The sequence below is a fragment of the Oncorhynchus nerka genome, linkage group LG20 (genome assembly GCF_034236695.1).
Source record: "Oncorhynchus nerka isolate Pitt River linkage group LG20, Oner_Uvic_2.0, whole genome shotgun sequence".
NCBI lineage: Eukaryota > Metazoa > Chordata > Actinopteri > Salmoniformes > Salmonidae > Oncorhynchus > Oncorhynchus nerka.
In genome coordinates, this window is record NC_088415.1 from 36,805,603 (window position 1) to 36,829,173 (window position 23,571).

Here is a 23,571-nt window from a genome sequence, read left to right on the forward strand (position 1 = left end):
GAACGACAATTATATACTACTAAATGCAATTCAAAATATTCTCGTACTTTTTAAAATTGCACTAGATTAACATATAAGGAATTATGGTTTACTCCCAAAAATGTTATTCTAGAGCAGGACCGCTGATATTGTAGGCTACCTCCGACACAGTTGGTGGCAGCAACGCATCGGTGGGTCAGCTGTTCTGTTTAATATTAGTTTGTCCAAAAACAGCACTGGTGTAAAGTATTTAAGTAAAAAATACTTTAAAGTACTACTTAAGTCGTTTAGGGGGTATCTGTACTTTACAATTTTTTTGACAACTTTTACATCACTACATTCCTAAAGAAAATGTAGTTTTTATGCCATACATATTCAATGACACCCAAAAGTACTCGTTACATTTTGAATGCTTAGTAGGACAGAAAAGGTCCAATTCACGCACTTATCAAGAGAACATCCCTGATCATCTCTACTACCTCTGATCTGGCAACTCACTAAACACAAATGCTTTGTGTTTCTGAGTGTTGGAGTGTGCCCCTGGCTATCCGCAAATGTTAAAAAAAATATTCCATCTGGTTTGCTTAATATAAGACATTTTAAATCATTTATACTTTTACTTTTGATACTTAAGTATATTTAAAACCCAATTATTTTATACTTGAACTCAAATAGTATTATACTGGGTGACTCACTGTTACTTGAATCATTTCATAACGAGTTCTTTACTTTTACTCAAGTATGACAATTGGGTACTTTTTCCACCACTGAAAAACAGTACGGTCAAATATCATCTATTGACAAGATAGTCGAGTGGCCGCTCTTAACAATGGAAATAAATGTCATCTAAGATGGAAGGAGGCGAGATTAGTTTGGACCATTCTATCCAACGAAAAGGCAGATAAGCATGTGAACAAGCACATTTTTTAAATTTTATTTAACTAGGCATGTCAGTTAAGAACAAATTCTAATTTACAACGACGGCCTTCCCGTCATATATCCAATATAAAGTATTTGGGGGGGGGGCAAAATGCCACGTGTGTCCACATATCAGTGCATTCGTAACAATTTAACCATTACGAAACGTATATTCGATCAAATAAGTCTTGACTTCCCTACAAAAATTATTCACTTCGTGGTCTTATTTTCGTGGACAGATTTTGGGCAGAGTAAACCATCTCGTTTCGTCTCGTCCTCTCTGGTAAGGTTTGTCCCTGGCCTGACCGACACCGGTATTTGTTTACTTTACTGAGCACAGAGAAGGACGATATTTTAAAGGGCTGTCGTCGTATGGGAAAACCCGAACGCGCAATTTATGCACCCTCAGCGACCCAGGACATCGAGTTTAGAATAAATAGATTACTTCATGAACGTTTTTATAATATAGACTAAACGCGGCCCTTTTTGTTGCGTCTAGGCCTATTTGGATAAGTGAATTGCTTCGAATAGCCAATCCGAAGTGGGCGAAGATCAGTGTTTTCAGCAGTAACCTACAGATTCAATGATCCGTTCTCCAACTTGAGGTTGTAGTAAAATAACCCACATAAAATATAATGGCAGCCTCAACAACTGCCCGGAGAATGCCGATGGGTGTGCGGACATTCAGTGAATTTCTGGAGATTGCTGTTGGCTCAGGACGCTCACCTTGTCACACCGCGGGGTCAAGAGAACATATGAGACAAACCATCAGGTGAGATTAATAAATGTATCATTTCGAGTGACAGCGTCAACCAATCAGTGCTGTACGTGCGCATTTAGCATCTATTTCAATCCCCCATGGGGCAGGTTTTTGTTACAACCAAGCACTGGTTGAAATAATGAAGGTCCACTCTGAAGAACATTACGTGCTTTCTGTATAATTAGCATTTAGGACTAAAACGTTCCCTTTTCAATCACATGTCATAGGCTATGCATATTGTGTTATACTTCATATTTGTTTCACTATGTAAGTAGTTGCCTTACTCCTTGTAATTCTTATATTTCTGACGAATTCTATTTCCATGACTGTCACAGTTATTTGTAGTGAGCACCTGGGGTGTATTCATTACTCCGATTCTGTTGCAAACGTTTCTTCTGTTGCAAAATGTTTTTAAACCGAAACTGTTTACTCCAAACAGAAGACAGTTTTGCAACGAAAATTTGAGTTTCTATTGGACAAACCGTTTAGTTCCGTTTGCTCTGTTTGCGTCCATTTGGTTCTTAAACAGTAAACTGTTTCCTTTACAATACTTAATGAATACACCCCAGGGGTGTATGACCAGGACTCCCAGAGTGCTTTGCCAACAGCAGGATTGGGACATGATGTCATCAGTTCCCCGCAGCAGAACCTTCATGGGGTTCACCCCTGGGGGGTGTTCATTAGCCGAGTTCCGTTGCAAAACATTTGGTCTGTTGCAAATTCTTTTGCAATGGAAACCGTTTACTCTGGGAACCAAACGGAAGCAAACGGGTTGGGACCTACCTTCATTTGTCCAATATAAATTCAAATTTTCTTTGCAAAACATTTTCAGTTTGGAGTAAAATGTTTTGCAACAGAACTTGGCTAATGAATAGGCTGAGTGGGTCGCATTACATATAGTTCCATTCATATGTTTACTCAGAATATAGCCTGATAGCTTGTCTGAAAGATTGACGGATAGGATACTACTGAGAATTCTTCCCCCTTTTGGCAATATATTATTTCTGCCCTGACTCTAATGGCAGGAAGCCTGCCTGGAAAAGGGTGTTTGTTAGAGATGTTGTGGTATTTTGAACATTTCCTCTCTTCGTCTCCCTTCCCCATCAGACACTTGTCATCATGTGGCATTGTAATGACCAGGACTCCCAGAGTGCTTTGCCACCAGCAGGACTGGGACATGATGACATCAGTTCCCCACAGCAGAACCTTCATGGGGTTCACCAATAAGAGAAAGGAGTACTCGGAGCGGAGGATACTGGGGTAAGACGGTACCACCCATGAAAGAAAATCTATTGTAAGACTATATTTCCATATGTACATGGTAAACCAGAGCTTGAATGCATGAATAGAAAGAAGTCATGGCTAGATTTCATATTAAAGTTTTTAAAAATAGGGCCTTTTCTATTTGAAACACAACATGGAAGTGGAAGCTGTTTATTAAGTTATGTAATGTTGTTGTTTTCAAACTCCTCTTACTATGCTGCTTCAGGTACTCTATGCTGGAGATGTATGATGTGGTAGCCAACGTGGATGACTACAAACTCTTTGTCCCCTGGTGTAAGAAGTCCCAGACTATCATGAAGAGGGCAGGCCACTCCAAAGCTCAGCTGGAGGTGGGGTTCCCACCCATTGTAGAGCGATACACATCCATGATCAGTGTGGTGCGACCCCACATGGTCAAAGTAAGTTCATTCCGCTTAATTTAATTTCCGCTTAAAATTCCAGTAACTTTCCTAAAATTCCCAGGTTTTCCAGAGATCTTGGTTGGAGTATTGTAGAGTTCCTGCTTATTCCCTCCTGATTTCAGGAATCTTCCAACCAGGATTTCTGGAACACAGTTTTGCAACCCTACTTATCCCTCTTAATTTTGGTTTCATGAATTATGATGATAATTGTTTGTTTTGTGATAGGCGGTGTGCACAGACGGAACACTTTTCAACCACCTGGAGACAATATGGCGCTTCAGTCCTGGCATCCCTGGTTATCCCCGCACCTGCACTGTGGACGTTTCGGTGAATATGACAGGCCCAGCTTGTGGCCCTTGTCTTTATCTTATGCTGCCCACCTCTCTTCTAATCTTGCTCTCTATTTGTGCATGCACCCTTTGCATGTGAGCAGTCTGACAAAATTATACTACAGTGCATTCGGAAAGTATTCAGACCCCTTGACTTTTTTCACAATTTGTTATGTTACAGCCTTGTTCTTTTTCCTCATCAATCGACACAAAATACCCAATAATGACAAAGTGAAAACAGTTTTTTATTTTTTATTTTTGCAAATGTATATATATATATATATATTTTTTAAAGATACCTTATTTACATAAGTATTCACACCCTTTCCTATGAGACTCGAAATTGAGCTCAGGTGCATCCCGTTTCAATTGATCATCCTTGAGATGTTTCTACAACTTGATTGGAGTCAACCTGTGGTAAATTAAATTGATTGGACATGATTTGGAAAGGCACACACCTGTCTACGGTATATAACGTTCCACAATTGACAGTGCATGTCAGAGCAAAAACCAAGTCATGAGTTAGACAATTGTCCGGAGAGCTCCGAGACAGGATCGTGCTGAGGAAGCATTGAAGGTCCCCAAGTGCACAGTGGCCTCCATCAAATGGAAAATGTTTGGAACCACCAAGACTCTTCCTAGAGCCGGCCGGCCGAACTGAGCATTCGGGGGAGAAGGGCCTTGGTCAGGGAGCTAACCAAGAACCCGATGGTCACTCTGACAGAGCTCCAGAGTTCCTCTATGGAGATGGGAGAGCCTTCCAGAAGGACAATCGACTCTGCAGCACTCAGCCACACTCAGCCAATCAGGCCTTTATGGTAGAGTAGCCAGACGGAAGCCACTACTCAGTAAAAGGCACATGACTGCCCACTTGGAGTTTACCAGATGGAACCTAAAGGACTCCCAGACCATGAGAAACAAGATTCTCTGGTCTGATGAAACCAAGATTGAACTATTTGGCCTGAATGCCATGCGTCACATCTCGAGGAAACCTGGCACCATCCCTACGGTGAAGCATAGTGGTGGCAGCATCATTCTGTGGGGATGTTTTTCAGCAGCAGGGACTGGGAGACCAGTCAGTGATTGAGGGGAAATAAGAACGGAGTAAAGTACAGAGATCCTTGATGAAAACCTGCTCCAGAGCACTCAGGACCTCAGACTGGCAGGACAATGACCCTAAGCACACAGCCAAGACAACGCAGTAGTGGCTTTGGGACAAGTCTTTGAATGTCCTTGAGTGGCTCAGCCAGAGCCCGGACTTTAACTTGATCGAACATCTCTGGAGAGACTTGAAAATAACTGTGCAGCGATGCTCCGTATACAACCTGACAGAGCTTGAGAGGATCTGCAGAGAAGAATGGGAGAAACTCTCCAAATACAGGTGTGCCAAGCTTGTAGCGTCATACCCAAGAAGACTCGAGGCTGTAATCGCTGCCAAAGGTGCTTCAACAAAGTACTGAGTAAAGGGTCTGAATACTTAGCGTTGAAGTCGGACGTTTACATACACCTTAGCTAAATACATTTAAACCCAGTTTTTCACAATTCCTGACATTTAATCCCAGTAAATATTCCCTGTTTTAGGTCAGTAGGTTAGGTTAGGATCACCACTTTTATTTTAAGAATGTGAAATGTAATAATAATAGTAGAGTGATTTATTTCAGCTTTTATTTATTTTATCACATTCTCAGTGGGTCAGAAGTTAACATACACTCAATTAGTATTTAGTAGCATTGCCTTTTAAATGGTTTAACTTGGGTGAAATGTTTTGGGTAGCCTTCTACAAGCTTCCCACAATAAGTTTTTGGCCCATTCCTTCTGACAGAGCTGGTGTAACTGAGTCAGTTTTGTAGGCCTCCTTGCTCGGACACGCTTTTTCAGTTCTGCCCACAAATATTCTATAGGACTTTGTGATGGCCACTCCAACACCTTGACTTTGTTGTCTGTAAGCCCTTTTCCACTACTTTGGAAGTATGCTTGGGGTCTTTGTCCATTTGGAAGACCCATTTGCGAACAAGCTTTAACTTCCTGACTGACGTCTTGAGATGTTGCTTCAATATATCCACATAATTTTCCTCCCTCATGAAGCCATCTATTTTGTGAAGTGCACCAGTCCCTCCTGCAGCAAAGCACCCCCACAACATGATGCTGCCACCAACGTGCTTCACGGTAGGGATGGTGTTCTTCGGCTTGCAAGCCTCCCCCTTTTCCTCCAAACATAACAATGATTATTATGGCCAAACAGTTCTATTTTTGTTTCATCAGACCAGAGGACATTTCTTCAAAAAGTATGATCTTTGTCCCCATGTGCAGTTGTAAACCGTAGTCTGGCTTTTTTATGGCAGTTTTGGAGCAGTGGCTTCTTCCTTGCTGTGCGCCTTTTCGGGTTATGTCGATTATAGGACTCGTTTTACTGTGGATATAGATACTTTTGTACCTGTTTCCTCCAGCATCTTCACACGGTCCTTTGCTGTTGTTCTGGGATTGATTTGCACTTTTCGCACCAAAGTACGCTCATCTCTGAGACAGAATGCATCTCCTTCCTGAGCGGTATGACGGCTGCGTGGTCCCATGGTGTTTATACTTGTGTACTATTGTTTGTACAGATGAACGTGGTACATTCAGACATTTGGAAATTGCTCCCAAGAATGAACCAGACTTGTAGAGGTCTACAATTATTTTTCTGAGGTCTTGGCTGATTCCTTTTGATTTTCCCATGATGTCAAGCAAAGAGGCACTGAGTTTGAAGGTAGGCCTTGAAATACATCCACAGGTATACCTCCAATTTACTCAAATGTCAATTAGCCTATCAGAAGCTTCTAAAGCCATGACATTTTCTGGAATTTTCCAAGCTGTTTAAAGACATTCAACTCCGTGTATGTAAACTTCTGACCAACTGGAATTGTGATACAGTGAAATAATCTGTCTGTAAACAATTGCTGGAAAAATGACTTGTCATGCACAAAGTATATGTCCTAACCGACTTGCCAAAGCTATATTTTGTTAACAAGAAAGTGGTTGAAAACGAGTTTTAATGACTCCAACCTAAGTGTGTCAACTTCTGAACTCAACCGTATGTAAATGTGGTATTTAAGTTTTTTAATTTTGTATATATTTGCAAAATTAAAAAAAAACTGTTTTTACTTCGTCATTATGGGGTACTGTGTGTATATTGACGTGGAAAAACGAGGCTTTAACGTAACAAAATATGGAAAAGGTCAAGGCGTCTGAATCCTTTCCCGAATGCAATATATATATATATATATATGCACACAAAAGTATGTGGACAGCCCTTCAAATTAGTGGATTTGGCTATTTCAGCTATACCTGTTGCTGACAGGTGTATAAAATCTAGCACACTGCCATGCAATCTCCATAGACAAACATTGGCAGTAGAATGGCCTTACTGAAGAGCTCAGTGACTTTTGAACTGGAAACCTCTAGGAGCAACCAGCTCAGCCGTAAAGTGGTAGGCCACACAAGCTCACAGAACGGGAACGCAGAGTGCTGAAGCGCGTAGCTCGTAAAAATCATCTGTCTTTAGTTGCAACAGTCACTACCAAGTTCTAAGCTTCCTTTGGAAGTAACGTCAGCCCAATAACTATTTGTCGGAAGCTTCATGAAATCGGTTTTCATGAGCAGCTGCACATAAGCCTAAAATCACCATGCGCAATGCCTAGCATCGGCTGGAGTGGTTTAAAGATCGCTGCCATTTGACTTTGGAGCAGTGGAAACGCGTTCTCTGGAGTGATGAATCACGCTTTACCATCTGGCAGTCTGACGAATGAATCTGGGTTTGGCGGATGCCAGGAGAACGCTACCTGCCCCAAAGAATAGTGCCAACTGTAAAGTTTGGTGGAGGAGGAATAATGTTCTGTGGCTGTTTTTCATGGTTCGGGCTACTTCCTTAGTTCGAATTAAGGGAGATCTTAACAGTACAGCATACAATTACATTCTAAACTAATCTATTCTTCCAACTTTGTAGCAACAGTTTGGGGAAGGCCTTTTCCTGTTTCAGCATGACAATGGGTGCACAAACCGAGATCCATATGGTTTGTTGAGATTGGTGTGGAAGAACTTTACTGGCCTGCACAGATCCCTGACCTCAACCCCATCGAACAACTTTGGGATGAATTGGAATTCTGACTGCGAGTCAGGACTAATTGTCCAACATCAGTGCCCGACCTCACTAATGTTCTTGTGGCTGAATGGAAGCAAGTCCCCACAGCCAGAAGAGTGGATAGTTATAGCAGCAAAGGGTGGACCAACTCAATATTAATGCCCATGAGATGTTCCTATGATCAAGTGGCCACGTACTTTTGGTTATGTAGTGTATTTTCTCTTTCTACTCTGTTTTTTCTCTTTTGTTTGTCTTCTCTGATTTGATATTCTACCCTCTCCCTCCTTCCTGCCACACAGATCTCGTTTGAGTTCCGTTCCTTGCTCCACTCCCAGTTAGCAACTGTGTTTTTTGACGAGGTGGTAAAAAAGAATGTGTCTGCCTTCGAGCACCGGGCCGGCACGCTCTACGGCCCACAGACCTGCGTCCCACGGGAATTAATGTTCCATGAGGTACACCAAACGTGAGGTCCATCTGGCATTGTGTGCCCTTGCCCCAAACCAGCCTGCACCTTCACCCTGGCAGTCCCCTGTATCACCTAGCTGGAGCAGCAGGACACTACATGACCCAGCCCCCATCAACCGCCTTCAGTCTCCATTACCACCAAGGCCCAGATACCAATAGCCTGGTCCCAGGTCTGTTTGTGCCGTCTTGCCAACTCCTATAGTCACATTGGCATGACAAACAGCTCTTCTGCGATCTTGGACCATCTGTGACAGCAGATCTGTGACCAGGCTAAGCTGCCACTAGTGCATCCTCCTCACATTATAGAGTAAGGACCAAGCAATCAGTGTGGGCATCAGCCTGGCTTATCACCCTACACAACTATAGTTGACTTGAAAGTCCCATATCCTAGCCTGGGTCATTTTCTTGTAAAAAGCTGCCATCTACCTCCTCACAAGGGTACACTCTTCAGCGCAGACCCCTTGTTGCATTGACGTGTGTGCACAATTTTAAAATAATAATCCTTCTAAGTCTAATTGTAAAACAAAAAAGCCACTACGCAAATCAGAATAGATGGAATTTATTGCTGTGTAATCATGAGTGAGCAGGACACTATTGAGTGAACGAATGACATGGACCATTTTGAGTACGTCATAGTATATGACTGCTTTAGACACTGTAGATTGCTGAAGAGTGGGTGCAGGTGCACTCCACTGACCTGCTAGGTTCTAGTCATCCAATCCTGTAAAATGAATATATCTTAAAGGGGCAATCCATAGTTGAAACAATAACAATTTAAGCATGCTCCCCAACCACTGTTTCGGTAAAAAGCTGAGGGATTGGGTTGGATAAATGTAACTACTCTCAAATTCATAGACCGATCTATGGATACCTGAACTGACTATCCATGATATCAAAATTATAGTTTTAACCATGCTGATGTTAAAATATATGTTGAGGCTATACAGTTATTTGTATTTTTTACATTTGCTTTGTTTGCTTGTTTACAAACATTGGTAATAAAACAAGTTTATATTTTGGTTTCTGATGGGGTAAGCTCGTGAGGCGTTTAAGTTATTTGTCAAGAATCAAATGAATTCTATGTCCAAAAATGGATTCAGCAACTGCAGATTGCCCCTTTTTTTTAAATATATATTTTAAATGTATTGTTTATACCAAGAAGTGCTTTTTAAAAATTATTTATTATATATATTTTTTTAAATAGCAAGCCAACTGCTTCCTGTGTGTGTAGAGAGAATGTTGTTAAAGTGCTCGCTTTTTCATAGATTAAAACAATCATTGGTCATTTGCACCTTCCACACATTAAGCACATTAAATTGTCTTCAATGTTAAGCTTTATGTAAATATGGAGAACGGGAGCTGTGAAAATTCTATAAAGTGTCAACACAAGCTGCCTAGCGAGTTCATAAATGAAACAAGACAAAGTATTGCAATTATTTATGCATGCACGATATGGCTACTTGTGTAGGATATTTTCTTTGGAATTGCATTTCTGTTTGTTTTGCCTTTGTTTTAATGGGAATACATTTGAATTTCATTTTAGTTCATGTGTAATAAAAAAGGGCTCGGTCAAGCCGATTTGTTTAATATACCGGTATGTATTTGCCCTCTGCTATGATGGTGGCATTTACTCTCAGGTGTCATGAAAGGTGAACATAGGAAGCAAGTGTACATCTTTTAAGATTTAAGACTATTTGTTTGTTATTAAAGCAAGAATCCCGGACTCATAAGAAATGTCTCAATACTTCAAAGCAACTTCCTGTCTTTATCCAGTCTCTGGCATCAAACACAGGTAGTAGTACTGCTTTTTAATCTAATTGCACTTGACAAGTAGAAGCAATGTAGTACAAGCCACAAAGCTAGGTGTTGATGCCATATTGCATTAATTTACCCAGTCCTTTCTTATCAGTGAGCTGTAAGAGACTGGATATGGAAAATGAAACTATTAAGTGTGTGTGAATGTAAGGCAATTGCATTTCTGTGCATGTTGTGTGTATTGTAAATGGAGGAGGTGGAATGAATCATCCTACTGTATTCATAATTAGGCCTACCATTACTTATCATTTCAATTAGTTCTAAGTGAGCAATAATGCACAGATGGGTGTTGAGACCCATAGAGTGTATGAGCATAGTATGCTGTTTGAGTTTTGCATGCTGATCAAAGTTGTTTTGCCTGTTAATCATACTTTAGTGTGTATGCATTTCCACCTGTAGCCATGGTATCAGTTGTACAGCAAACACTACAGTGTTCTGTGCTTTTCTTTTCCATTAGAAATTCTGGTTTTGACCATGAGCAACTGGACACTGCTCAATACAAAATGAGTTATCAATGGAATATTGGGAATAGGTGTGCATGCAATGTAGTTATAGAGCCAAAGATATTTCCACCACTCGTAAATGAGTTGTTTAAAAAAATAAAATGGGATTGTTCCCGACTATATACTTTTTGAGAATCATGGGAGTGTAATGTAATCTAGCCATAAATCACTGCTTTCAGAAGTTGTGGCATGTAGCAAGCTGTTCAGGTCACCTTTGGGATTTGCTCAAGTTAGAAAACTTTGGCAGGTGGTGTAGAGCTGTGGGGACTCTTGTTAAGAATGCCTTGGTTTGTCGCTATGTAGCAAGGGACGTGCAGGGGTGGGTGTGATGCGGCCTTTTCAAAAGGAAACCAAAGCGCAAGCAACGAGAGCAGGGTGTTGGTATCTGGGCCAGTTATTAATAACGACACAGAGAGGAGATAGTTAAAAGACCTATTTTCCTATTATTACAAATCTCCCGTAAACCATCATATCCATGACACTCAAATCACAAAATAAGAAAAACAATTACTTGCATATTGCTTCACCTAACCAGAACAATATCAATTGATTGTTGAGGACATGAAATAAAGTTCACTAAAAGCCCCACTTCCTTGTTAATAATTCAGCTATCTAGCCTTGTAAACAGAGCCTCATGACTACAGTTGGGCCTTATGCAACAGCGGTTGACACTAATTGGTTGTTTCAGTGTGTGTAACATTGTCCTCTGGCTGGTCTCATGACTGCAGTTCTTCAGAGGCAGAGCTGAGACTTGCTGGGCAGATTTGACACTGTCCTTATGGTAAACCGGCTGGTTGTGTGTGCTTCTACATGCACAGTATATTCCTTCATTTCAACACCTAGAAATCCCAGACTATCAAAATCCTATCATGTACAGTCATCCAAGAATGGATTACCAGTGACTTTGGAATTTTCCATCTGTTATTGAATAAAGCTAGTCAGTTTCCAACCTCTTTACACACAAGTAAAAACAAACACATAACACCAAGTGTTATTAAACTCATTTATTGGTTTTCCATTTTTGTTGTCCTCGGCTCCTTTCTCCCATTTGACCTATCCAGCTATAGTTTCCCAAATGCATCCAACTTCAATGGCTCTTCCCTGGTTTCAGTCTCCTACACCTGCTTTGATCAGAAACAACCAGATGTTCCACAAGACAAACTAAGAAAATAAAAAAAAACTGAAAAATGTGAAACCCAAGAGACAAAAGCAAGGCATATAAAATTGAAGTAAAAGTCAAACATGGATTATTTAGTTTTTCAAGTGAGCAGGGTCCCACTGATGCGACACAAGATGGAGTGTTGATAATCCTATATTGAAGCAGGCAAGGAAAGCTGCTATGGACCAACTGCTGCTATGGGCCTGAGAGCCAGCTTGAATCAGTCAAAGCAAACATCCACTTAGCAGCAGCAGAAGCCCATACAAATGGGCAATAGATTTATTTACAAGACAGCCAGAGTACGTACATCTACTTCATTGTAAGAGTAACTTTCAAAACTGAAATATGGTGATGAGTGAGGTTGGTTGGAAGTCACACAGCTGTATGACTGAGCAATATGGTTGCGTAGGAGCTCATACATTCAAGCTATACATATTTATAACTATATACAAAGTATAAATAAAACTACAAATGATGTACCCACTATAGGATTATCCTTTCTATACATTACATGGTTATTCAGTCAACACCCAAAACCTCCAATAAAAAAGGACTAAATCAAAAGAGGTTTTCCTATTTCTATTTTGGAGTAGCAGCTCAAATCACTGAAGCACTCTTCTGGCGCATAATTAACAACATACATTATACTCCAAAATTAGACAGGACCACAACAGATAAAAAGCTCTTCTTGGCTGCATACTTATGTTCAAGCACATACTAAAAAGCAGAACACCATGTCCTTCTCTCAATCCTCCAAATATATAAGTCTATGCCATTACTATCAGGCCTTTGGGTACTCCAGGTTACAACCAAAGGTTTTCGATCATATGCTCCTACCTACACATATCAATCCTACATTTCAAAAGATGCCCAGACAGAAAATGAAAGGAAATAATGTAAAACAAGTTGAATGACAACAAAAAAAAAAAGGTTATTTTGATCAGAGGTGTGTTCAAGGTTAAATCCATTGAAGTCAGGGAATCTGGTGAGACAAAAAGATTTAAAGGGGCAGTACCTTTTTTAATATATATATTATTTTTTTTACTGATTTGCATTCTTCCTTGGATATATTAAACATCTTCAAAAGAAGTTAGATACTTTTACAAGGTTGAACCTTTTTCCTTTACTGGAGTGTAGCTACTGCTAGAGTAGTCAGGGAGAAATTGCATAGAGAAACGTGGTGAGGGTTTCAGGCAACAACAAAAAATATATTTCCCTGTTGGTTCAGATTAGGCAAGACTTTCCAGACAATATTGACGCTTCAGCAAACATCAGCAGAAAAATGTGACTCAAATTAAAAGTTACTTGCATCCTTACTAAGTTAGCAAAAATGTTTGATGTCAAACTACCACTCAAGTTAAATATAGATGTAAGACATACTCAAGTGAAATCTCAATTGATGACCATTTGTGATCTCTAATTCCCCCACATAATATTACATGTTTTATGTAGCCTGGAAATCAAACTGCTCAGAGTGAAACAATGGTAAAACAGAGCCATCAGGTTGGATTGCATACGACTTAAGCCCCTTAACATCTTCAATCAGTTGGTGCAGCCCAGTCCTCACAGGCACATGGGGATGAGATGCCAGCAGACTGCATTGGCCTACTGTACTGTAAGTGGCTTGAGTCTGAGGAACAGAGGTAGGTGGAAACTAATACCGAGGTGGGACAGTCCAGGCCACATTACCAGAGGCATGGGGTTAGAGAACACTGGAAATAAATTATAGTTGTAATTTCTAGGCAGGTGAAGTGTATACATGATTACCTACCTAACACAGTATCACACTAAATCAGGGCCATGCACAGACCTTTCAGGGGGCAAGTGCCCCCCCCACCAAAAAAACAACTCATAATTCACATTTTAAAATTCTGAACATGCCAACTGCCTCTGTAGTGAACATTTTACCAAATCTGAGCATAGACATTAATTTTTGCAAAACACTCACTCATCACATATTGTAAGGAAGCTAGTTACAGTGCCTCCTGATTGACATGGGGAAAAGAGGGTGAGTTGTCAGCAGATCATTGATTGACCTGCTGGTTAGCTAGCTCCATTGTTTAATGATTGTGATTTATCTTCAATGCTCTTAAATAATAATGTAATATAATATTAATTATCTTCTAACTCAAGATCTATGGCTGGCTAGTGGCTTTTGTGGATATTTTTGTATATGGTGATTAGCTAGCGTCTAGACTGCCTGTGTTGCTGCCGACTGAGGAAGGGATGGAGTTGGGTCGGAGCGAGGGTCGTTGATGCAACCGTTCTTCTCCGTCTTTTTGCCTCTCTCTGCTGCACGTATCAGCCAACCAGACAGAATATTGATGATGTTAATCAAAATGTTATGCTGCTGCGGTAGTACTGTTGACATTTACACACACTCGACCGGTGAACACATCTCAAGCCATGCATGTTTGGAGACCAGCATACACAATCTCAGTACAGGGCAGTCTGGGTGCAACCTGGCATGCGCAAGCTCTGTACAGGGCAGACCATCAGGGGCAACCAACAGACGGGGTGGGTGAACTTGACAACGTCACACCGACTTGCGGGCAATGGGTTCAGAACAAAACTTTATACAAAAAAATAAAATTATACCACAACCCAAAAGGGCACTTGGCGAGTGGGAGGGCCAAGGGACAAGAGCTGGGCATAGGTTGACTTCTATCTGTGCACGTGCCTGCGCTAAATCATGTAAATATTAAGAAGCCCTTTTTGGATTATTTTTTTTTTAAAGTGTACTGTCTCTTTGAATCTCTTCCATGGGGATGGGGGCAAGGTCAGCTTTAATTTGAAATACGCCATGCAAGTGACGCGACAAGTAGCCTTGTAGTTTAAAAAAAAAACTTTTCTAGGCTTTTTGAATGGTCTTCAAATGAGCAAAAATGTAGCGCAATGGTTGTTTTAACGAATTTGATGATATAATCTTGAAGCCCATTCAAAAGACCAGGGACATGAACACGGAAGTATGATGTAGGAACGCGTCACTTGCACACGGTATTTCCTCCCCCTCATCTTCTTCAGCCGGACTTATTGGCCCCCACCAGGGTCATGAGTCCGTCTGTGCTCATGGACTTGGGGCGCTCCAGAGGGAAGCCCAGGGCTCGGCTCCAGATAAGTTGGGCCAACACACCCAGAGCTCGGGACACACCAAACAGCACAGTGTAGTAGTTCATCTCCGTCATCCCATAGTACTGTAGCAGAGAAGGAGAGAGGTCAGGGAGAGGTCAAATGTTTGTTGCAGAGGTCAGTGATGATTGAAAGGCTGAACTCACAGGTTCTAATATGTGCTGTGATGCTTTTGATTAAAACACATCTGGCTAACACTGACCAGTCAAACAGCCCACTTACAAATTCAAGGTGGTCCAAAAAAACGGATCTGTATTACATGACAATATATGCAGTACAATAGGACATTGTTAAGGAGAACACATCTCTCTCACCTGCAGCAGCACTCCACTGTGTGCGTCGACATTGGGCCAGGGGTTCTTGGCCTTGCCCTGCTCCAGCAGTACTGGGGGCACAATCTTGTAGAGCTGGTGCACCAGTTTGAACATGGGGTCGTTGGGAAGGTGCTTGAAGGCAAACTCCTGCTGGCATTGGTACCTGGGGTCAGTCTTCCTCAGGACAGCATGCCCATAGCCTGGCACCACCTATGGGGGTGAGAGAGGGTGTGAAGGGTGATTAGCAAGGTTTACCCTTCTCTCCGGGTTAACTGGTCCTTAACGCAAGGGATGTTTGAAACCGAGAAGCACAACATGGGATTACTTCTTGCAAATACTTTATGGAACTGAAAACCACACTAGTGATGCCATATGGCCTCATAAGGCTGTTATGGTCACTGGTGGGTAAGGCAATATGTGTCATAGTAGTGAAGCCAAATGTTTTGACCCATCTCTTACCCTGCCAGACTTGAGTGTGTTCCAGATGTAATCCCTCATCTTCTCATCAGACACCTCCCCTCCCATCTCCTTCTGCAGGGCCGTCAGCCACACCAGCACCTCCTACAGGGCACACAGAGAAACATGAGAAACACTAATAACCTCAGCAAGGCTAAAACAGAAATACTATTATAATGCCACTCAATGACTGCTTATGATGTTTATAAGGATCATGTCTATCCATCTATCCACTCATGACTCCAAGAGAGAGCAGGTCAGTGAGTCAAGAGTATGTAAATTCTAGTGGAGCAGAGGACAGGGTTGACAGACCTGGTTGGCCAGCCCATGCAGAGGTCCAGCCAGCCCATTCAGAGCAGCACTGAAGGAGAGGTAAGGGTCAGAGAGAGCACTGCCCACCAGGTGACTGGTGTGGGCACTGACGTTACCTCCCTCGTGGTCACTAAAACAGGAACCCCAGAGACAGTTGGTTACTATGTTATTCATCACAAAATTGGAATTGACAGTAAATTACTAACGTTTTTACAGACCTATATTCAAATACAGATTTATCCAAGACACAATTTTTAATTGTGTCTAACAAAGAATTGTTGTCCTGTCAAGTGCAATATATGAACACTAGAGGGCAGAGAACATACATTTGAGGGTTGCACAATTCTCTATCCTTCAATGTCAGAATTTAATAGACAAAATGGCTGCCCCCCCCAAAAGTCAAATAAATCAATGACATAATGGTTAATTCTAATATGAATACATGGGTTTTGTATAGCACGTTTCAATGACCAGGGCCTGAAACTAACTTTTTGGTTCACTAACCACTGTGGCAGGTTTTTGTTGCCAAAAATGAACATGCTTAGTAATGTTTCTAAAACAATAAAATGTATTACTAGTAAGAAGTGACCAGAGCCTTTTAACCAAAATATATAAATACATTTAAAAATTAAAAGCTCTGACTTCTCCCCCCCTACTAGCACTGACCTTGCTGAAAGATACTTTATTGTGGAAAAATATACTTACTATGACTCAGATATGTGGTTGTCCCACCTAGCTTTCTTAAGATGATTGCACTAACTGTACGTCGCTCAGGATAAGAGTGTGTGCTAAAATGACTAAAATATACATTTAATAAGACAAAAATGTTCAGCTACCCCTTTAAGGGCGGGGGTTACCGTGGCATTTGGAGCCACTTGAAGCTCTATCATAGTCCCAACACATGTATGCCTACGCACAGCAATGTTCTTGAATATTGGACCGTTGGCATTCATACCCTTCAAAATTCTCAGCACATCTCAAGTCATTTCTCCAACCGTCACCACATTCAAATTCGTTTTTTATTGTTATTCCGTTTGTTTTTTAATCTTATGTTTGTTGTGTAGTAAATATATCCGTTTTGATTTTCATTCTTTTAATATTTTTTCCCCCTGTGAAGCACATTGTCTAGCATTCCATGTCTGAAATGTGCTGTATGAATAAAGCTTGATTTGATTTGATTTGAATAGAGGACGCGTACCGGAGACGCGCTGGTTGGGAATTGTGGGGAGGTAAGCATTCGGGGCTGTGTCCCCTCACTGATGGTGGTCTCAGAGCCACGTATCTACAGCACGTCACAATGGGGTGCTGGATTATGGCATCCTAGTGTCTGTGGAGTAAGATTTAAACTCGAGTCGTCAGTCACAGCGTGCCTGTGAGATCGTCGGACTAGTAGCCGATGTGTCTTCGCTAGCAGTTGAAGCAAACTCAAACATTGAAAAACAACCTCGCTATTGAACAAAACAATGTAAATAGCCGAGAAACACTCCCTTTAGTAGACTTTAGTAAATTAGACCAACTTTCACGAGAAGCTCTTCTAAAAATTCATCTTCAGTGCGCACAGCTTCCCAACCAGGCAGTGTTGCTGCGTTAAGTGGGATATACATTATAGGATTCGTAGTTCTTTGTGTGATTAGCTGCCAGCCATGAAACAAAAGGACAAACACTTTGAAAACAGCTAAATGAGCTCATACTTAACTTCTTACTCTATTTTACGTGAAACGCTTCACTGTGGAACCCTGAGCACACCACCCTCCAACATGGCTGGTGAAATAGACATCTTTACCCGCCAATGCCAAAATCTACCCGCATTTGGCGTGCGTTCATTTTTGGCTCCATCAATGGCCCAAATACACCTAGATGGTAATAATGGTTGAAATGTACGTCCTTAAGACTGGTTTCCCAGACAATTTCAACCTAGTCCTGAAAAAAATAACCTATTTCAAATGGAAATTCTTCAGCTTAATCTGAAACTGGCCCATAGTACAATACCTGTGGATGGTAAGGTAGAGCCTCATTAGTTCAGTGAACTCAGCAGAGTCGCTGTAGCCCAGCATGTTGGCGAAGTTAGCGGACCAGTCCAGGTTGGAGTCGATGGCGCCAATGCTGCTGCCCTCACGGTACAGGTTACGGTAGATCTTAGCAGCAACACACGGCAACTTGGCAATCAAGTCCATGGAGTCCTCATAGATGAACTGGAATAGAGTAGGTAGTTTAATCAACAGTCAGTAGACTATCTCCCACAGGATCTAACTGAACGACATGATAAATCACACAATTACTTCTGTAAGTGTAGTTATTTTCTGTTGACGTTTCGGTCTGTGAGCTTTTTCTAGACTGTCTGTCGAATTCTAGGGATGTAATTCCTTGCACCCCGCAAGAAACGGTGCTGATTTATTTTAGCCTCTTATTCTAACCAGGAAGTTGAGGAAAATATATGCTCTTTTTCAAGGGAGACCTGGTGTGCATGTTAACATTTGCCATTAAAGAATGAACAGACACTTGAAAAGCACTTTAGTGAGGATGACTCATCCATCCAGCATCACCCTCTGCTTTAATGTATTTACCCACACCTGACTGTACTGCATTGTAGTGTAATGAATGCAAACCTGGGTTTTAAAATGGTATTTTACATTTTTCAAGTACTTTGATCGTCAGCTTTAGCCCGCCTAGAGGGCCAGATGTGCGAAGTTTACACCTTCGGGACTATTGTTATTCATTTTGCTAGGCAAGCTCAATCAAGACACAGCCAAAGTATTTGAAAAATGTCAAATACTAGGTCTGTGAAGATTCTGTGTGTGTGACTCACCTCCCAGTACTTGGCCTTGTTGACGCCCTCAGAGTAGGCCCGGGCAAAGCTGCTCTCGCTGTTCAGAGCTGTGATGGCAGCACTGAACTGGGACATGGGGTGCAGGTTGGTGGGGAAGTTATCTAGCATGGTGACCACGTGGGAGGGGAGTGCTGCCCGCTTAGCCCATTCTTTGGACAACCAGCTCACCTGAAAAGTTGGGATGCAAATAGGATTATGTGAGTCATCAGGAACAAAAAGTAAAACTCGATTGTTGTCATGCCTTCCTCCTAAACCATAAAATAACTTGCTTGTAGTATGTAATAACATAGGAAATTCCTCTAGCTGAGACATATGAGGGTCAAATTAGACCTCTTAAGGTGGCTTCAAGACAGTGCTGCAGCAAACACTACTTCTGGTAGTTTTTCTGAATACAGTTCTCTGTTTCACTACAAGGAAGCAAATTTTAAAAAGTTGGTCATCTTTGTATATATATATATATATTATATTTTTTTTTATTTGAGCAGACAATCCTCCCATTCTAACCCTAGCCCATCCAGTGTTAGCCCCTTCACACCTGTTCCTCTGTGGGGACCTGTCCTGTGACCAGCAGCCAAAAGAGGCCCTCAGGCAGTGGCTCCTGACCTCCTGGAGCCTTGGGCAACAGCTGCTGACACTCCGGAATGCTGTAGCCCCGGAAACGGATTCCCTAATGAAAGGAACAGGACGTACAAGGAGTCATGCTTAATATAGTCATTATATATGGCAAATGAGCGTAGTCTAAAATGATGGCACAACAAACCACAACAAAGGGGCAGTAGTTACTGCAAATGCAGCTTTATCAACAGAATTATTTGGAATATCTTAACATTCTAGGACTCTTAACTGCCACCAGCTGAGGTTACTGGAGGACCAGTGAGATAACACTTCCATTGACACCAATTTATTTTACAATTCAATGCATGTAATCAGAAGCAATTTAGATAAATGCCTATATGGCTTACACACAAAGCTTAATGGTGCTCAGCGTCAACACTTCAATTATTCTGTGGATGTTACTGTTTAATGGATTGTGTGTGTTGTGAGGACAGGAAACACACCTCATCAGGATCCAGCACTGAGGTCTCGTACACCAGACCCTTCATGCCCCTCATCCCACCATAGACCTGTAAAACAACACACAAATTACATTCGGTACAGAAAGCTCAATTAAGGCTAGACTGATTTGCTCTTTGACCAGTCCAGAAATAGCATGCGTCTCTAAAATCAAATGCGTAAGGAATCAGATGAACCATGACCCTAATCCTTCTGCATTCTTCAAAGGCATAATAAGGGTGAAGAGGTCATGTGAATGATAAACATGCGTGGATGACACAGGCAAAGCGGAGGTGTGTGTGACCCTGGAGTGAGCCTGCAGTGATAAATGGTGTGTGAGGCAAGAGCTGTGACTCAGCTATGACTGTGCTCAGCTGGCAGGGAACTGGCTTAGACATGTGACATCACATGACCTCTAGTATGCTAAAAGGGAGATGGCTGAGGGGCAACATCAGACCCAATCTGGTGGAATTTAGAAAACGGTTATACCATGGTTTCTCTGATCTGTATGTGGTTTATTTCTACATCAAAAGCCTTTCTGATTCTCTTGTATGGTTTTACCAACATCAGGTTCTGAGTTACTGAATATGGGTCAGTTACTTACCATATCAACAGTGATCGATCCAATGTTGGTTTTTCCATACTGCTGTTTGAAGCTCTTGATCCTACTTTGTTCTTTTGGAATAAGGTCTGTTAGAACATCCTTTAGATTCTGCAAAAACACAGACATGTCTCACTAAAAGCTCAGTCAAAAATTACGTCAATTCAAAAACAGCCTATATAAAAAGACAACTACAGAGAGCCTAGTGAACTTTTGTGTTAGTCAAACAAACATTAGATCCAAAACATTCACATGAAAGACACTGGCTTATAAAGTTCTCCGCATGGTACATAATGACAGAGAGAGAAACTATCTCTTTTTGTCAACCCCTATTAAAACAGATTAACATCATGCTTTATTAACAATGATGATAATAAAGGGCAAATTGATGAGTTCTCTTGAAGAGGTAGTCTGATAGTGCTTACTGTTGAGGAGCTGGCATGTCTGGACGCCACAAGGATGCAGGTGACATTCTGCAGAGGAAAATGCAAGTATCAGAAAACATCAGCCTGAGTATATATGGTCAAAAACCAGAGTTGTCTGCTTTCCAATTTCCAAACTGTAATACCTGCATCTACTAAAACTAGGCCTAATTGAGTCATTGAGCTGACAGTATCATGAAATCCTGATTGCTTGCTGCTCCTCAGTTAGACCGCTGCGCCACTTGGGATATAGGCTAAGGCACTGCATTGCAGTGCTAGAGGCGTCACTACAAACAACCTGGTTCGAATCCAGGCTGTATCACAACCGGCCGTGATTGGGAGTCCCATAGTGTGGCGCACAATTGGCCCAGTGTCGTCCGGATTTGGCCGGTGTAGGCAGTCATTGTATAAGAATTTGTTCTTAACGGACTTGCCTCGTTAAATACAAAATAAGGGTTCTCCAACTGTTGTCCCACGGGCAGAATTTGGGCCACAAGTAATTTTATTTCCCCCCCAAGTTCATATTTTTATTGTTGGACATTAAAAGACTGTAAAAACACCTGCAAAACATCCCCAAGCTATTTTAATTAGGGAAATCTGTTACAAAGTATTCCCACGCATAATAGAGAGATATGTAATTATGTTCCGGCCCCCTGACCATCCGCTCGAGAACAAAAATAATAAATTGGCCCGCCACTGAATGTAGTTGATGAGCCCTGGCCTAGATATCTAACTCCAGAGCAGTGCCATTCCTGGATTATAGATAGGGCAATCAACATCCTTACTGATTTAACATCACCTGTGGCTTTACGCAAAAACTTCAGCTACAATCCAACATCAACCATAGAAAAATCTAAAAGAGGCCTGTGTGGAGTATCTGAGAAGGACTGCTCTGTATGCAAGCCATCTGACCCACTGTCTGTGCCGAAGGAAACAAGCAGGATCTGCCTTTTTAAATAGTAGCACAATCATGGATGACAGTCAGGAGGACAAGGAATCCTTGGCAGAGAACGCACAAAAAGAGATTGGAGAAGGGATAAGAGGACCATCTGGCAGAACTGAAATAGACAAGGTATTGAACAGGCTAGCCAACAAACCTTTAAAAGACAACGCTGACAAAGGAACTAGGAAGAAATGCAACCAAGTTTCTTAATGGGCAAGCACCGTCTTAAATCACTATGCATAGGTCTAATTACAACATGTAACATTTGAAGTGGTCTGCTTTAATGGATAATATATTCCCTTGGATAGGCCTACTGGGAGTCATACTGAAATATCCTACAAATTCCCTCAAATGACAGTCCCTGAACATCAAATTCAAGCTGATATAATGACAGGTTCTGGTAAATCAAAGACATTTCAAAGATTCCTAACTGCAATGCTCAGATAATTGACAAGGAATGTCCACTCTGTACAAAGTTCTGAAACAAAATCCTGAGGCATCATCTCTGTCGGAGGAGTTGAAGGTGCACAGTCCAAAGAAGGGGATTATTGTGATGTGTCATCTGTCTTGGCAATAGAAATATCTGGCAGGAGGCTAATTGATTAAGCAGTACTGTAGGTTACAATCTGACGCCTAACCAGGAAGGTAGCAGTGGCACCCAGGAATCAATACGGACCTCTATGAAACAAACACAAGACAGAATTCTAATCAATGTGTGTTCTTAAGCGTGACACAGGCATAGACTTATTAGATATTAGATATCTAAATTAAAGGGACACTTCGGGATTTTGGCCATGAGGCCCTTTATCTACTTCCCCAGAGTCGAATGAACTCGTGGAAACCATTTTTACCATTCTTGCTACATTGCTAGCAAGATGGAGAGACGTAGCAATAATACAACACCTGGAAATGAACAAACCTAGAAAGTTGCTGTTGTGTTGGCTAATAGCGATGAATGGACATGTTAGGGCTGAAGGTCAAATGAAGGGAATAAGAAGATGTGGATGTTGACTAGCCAGCCAATTAACTTGCCACTGTTGGCAGTAATAGTAGCTAGCTATAAGAAATAGTAAAGATTTTGGATTATTCAAGCGTGCAGTTCAACTTAATTCCATGTGAGAGGATAGACACATAACTGTCAAACATGACCCTCCTCAGGCGATCTAATCGTAGCTAACTAGCATGTGCCATCTCCTGTGTCAACTGACTAGCTCGCAGATAACCTTAACAAACTGACGAAACGCGCTAGTGCCAACACAAAAATCGTTTACAAGAAAGAGGACCATCGTTGCCAAGCACCAAAACTGTGTGGCAATTTGTAGCCACTACTAGCGTACATGAATGTGCTTGAAAATAACAACCAACATTTTTCCTGGCGAAAATATAACTATAACTAGCTAGCTAACGTTAGTTGAAATGCAAGCAAACTACTATAGTTACAGCTAACACTGACGCGTCCACCCTACTTGGGATATGTTCTCTGCCTCGACTTACCTTTGAATTAAGGAGTCTTGGAGCTAACCTGCTGATACCTGTAGTCAGAAAGGACATGGTGTCTGTGGAGAAAATATAATTTATTGTATTTCCGAAAGTCAATGGTTGAAGGTGCCCCGACAGAAAATGCACTACTGAAGGTTGAAGATGGATTGGGGCCCGCATGTAGGCGTATCGTTGATTGGATGGTGGTTGTAACGAAATGTAACCTGATTCGTCAGTTGAGACTCGTGTGTCTCTATCAATCGAAACGATTGGATAAGGCAGACGGAAAACTGGGGTATGTTTGA

The 23,571-nt window shown here is 41.5% G+C and overlaps 2 protein-coding genes across 2 annotated transcripts; one reads left to right on the forward strand and one right to left on the reverse strand.

Moving 5' to 3' along the window:
- The first annotated feature begins 1,010 nt into the window (after window positions 1-1,010).
- Window positions 1,011-9,976, forward strand: LOC115102428 (coenzyme Q-binding protein COQ10 homolog A, mitochondrial-like). Its single transcript, XM_029622367.2, has 5 exons — window positions 1,011-1,669; window positions 2,765-2,917; window positions 3,147-3,339; window positions 3,568-3,669; window positions 8,088-9,976. The coding sequence occupies exons 1-5, from the start codon at window positions 1,533-1,535 to the stop codon at window positions 8,253-8,255; spliced, it is 753 nt and encodes a 250-aa protein (XP_029478227.1). The 5' UTR covers window positions 1,011-1,532; the 3' UTR covers window positions 8,256-9,976.
- Window positions 9,977-11,560: 1,584 nt separating this feature from the next.
- Window positions 11,561-23,453, reverse strand: LOC115102427 (citrate synthase, mitochondrial-like). The gene is made up of 11 exons (XM_029622366.2): window positions 23,282-23,453; window positions 20,848-20,895; window positions 20,426-20,533; window positions 19,827-19,892; window positions 19,304-19,435; window positions 18,748-18,936; window positions 17,931-18,133; window positions 15,942-16,071; window positions 15,633-15,734; window positions 15,174-15,383; window positions 11,561-14,924 (listed from the first exon to the last, which is right to left on the reverse strand). The coding sequence occupies exons 1-11, from the start codon at window positions 23,444-23,446 to the stop codon at window positions 14,751-14,753; spliced, it is 1,527 nt and encodes a 508-aa protein (XP_029478226.2). The 5' UTR covers window positions 23,447-23,453; the 3' UTR covers window positions 11,561-14,750.
- Between the last annotated feature and the right edge of the window lie 118 nt (window positions 23,454-23,571).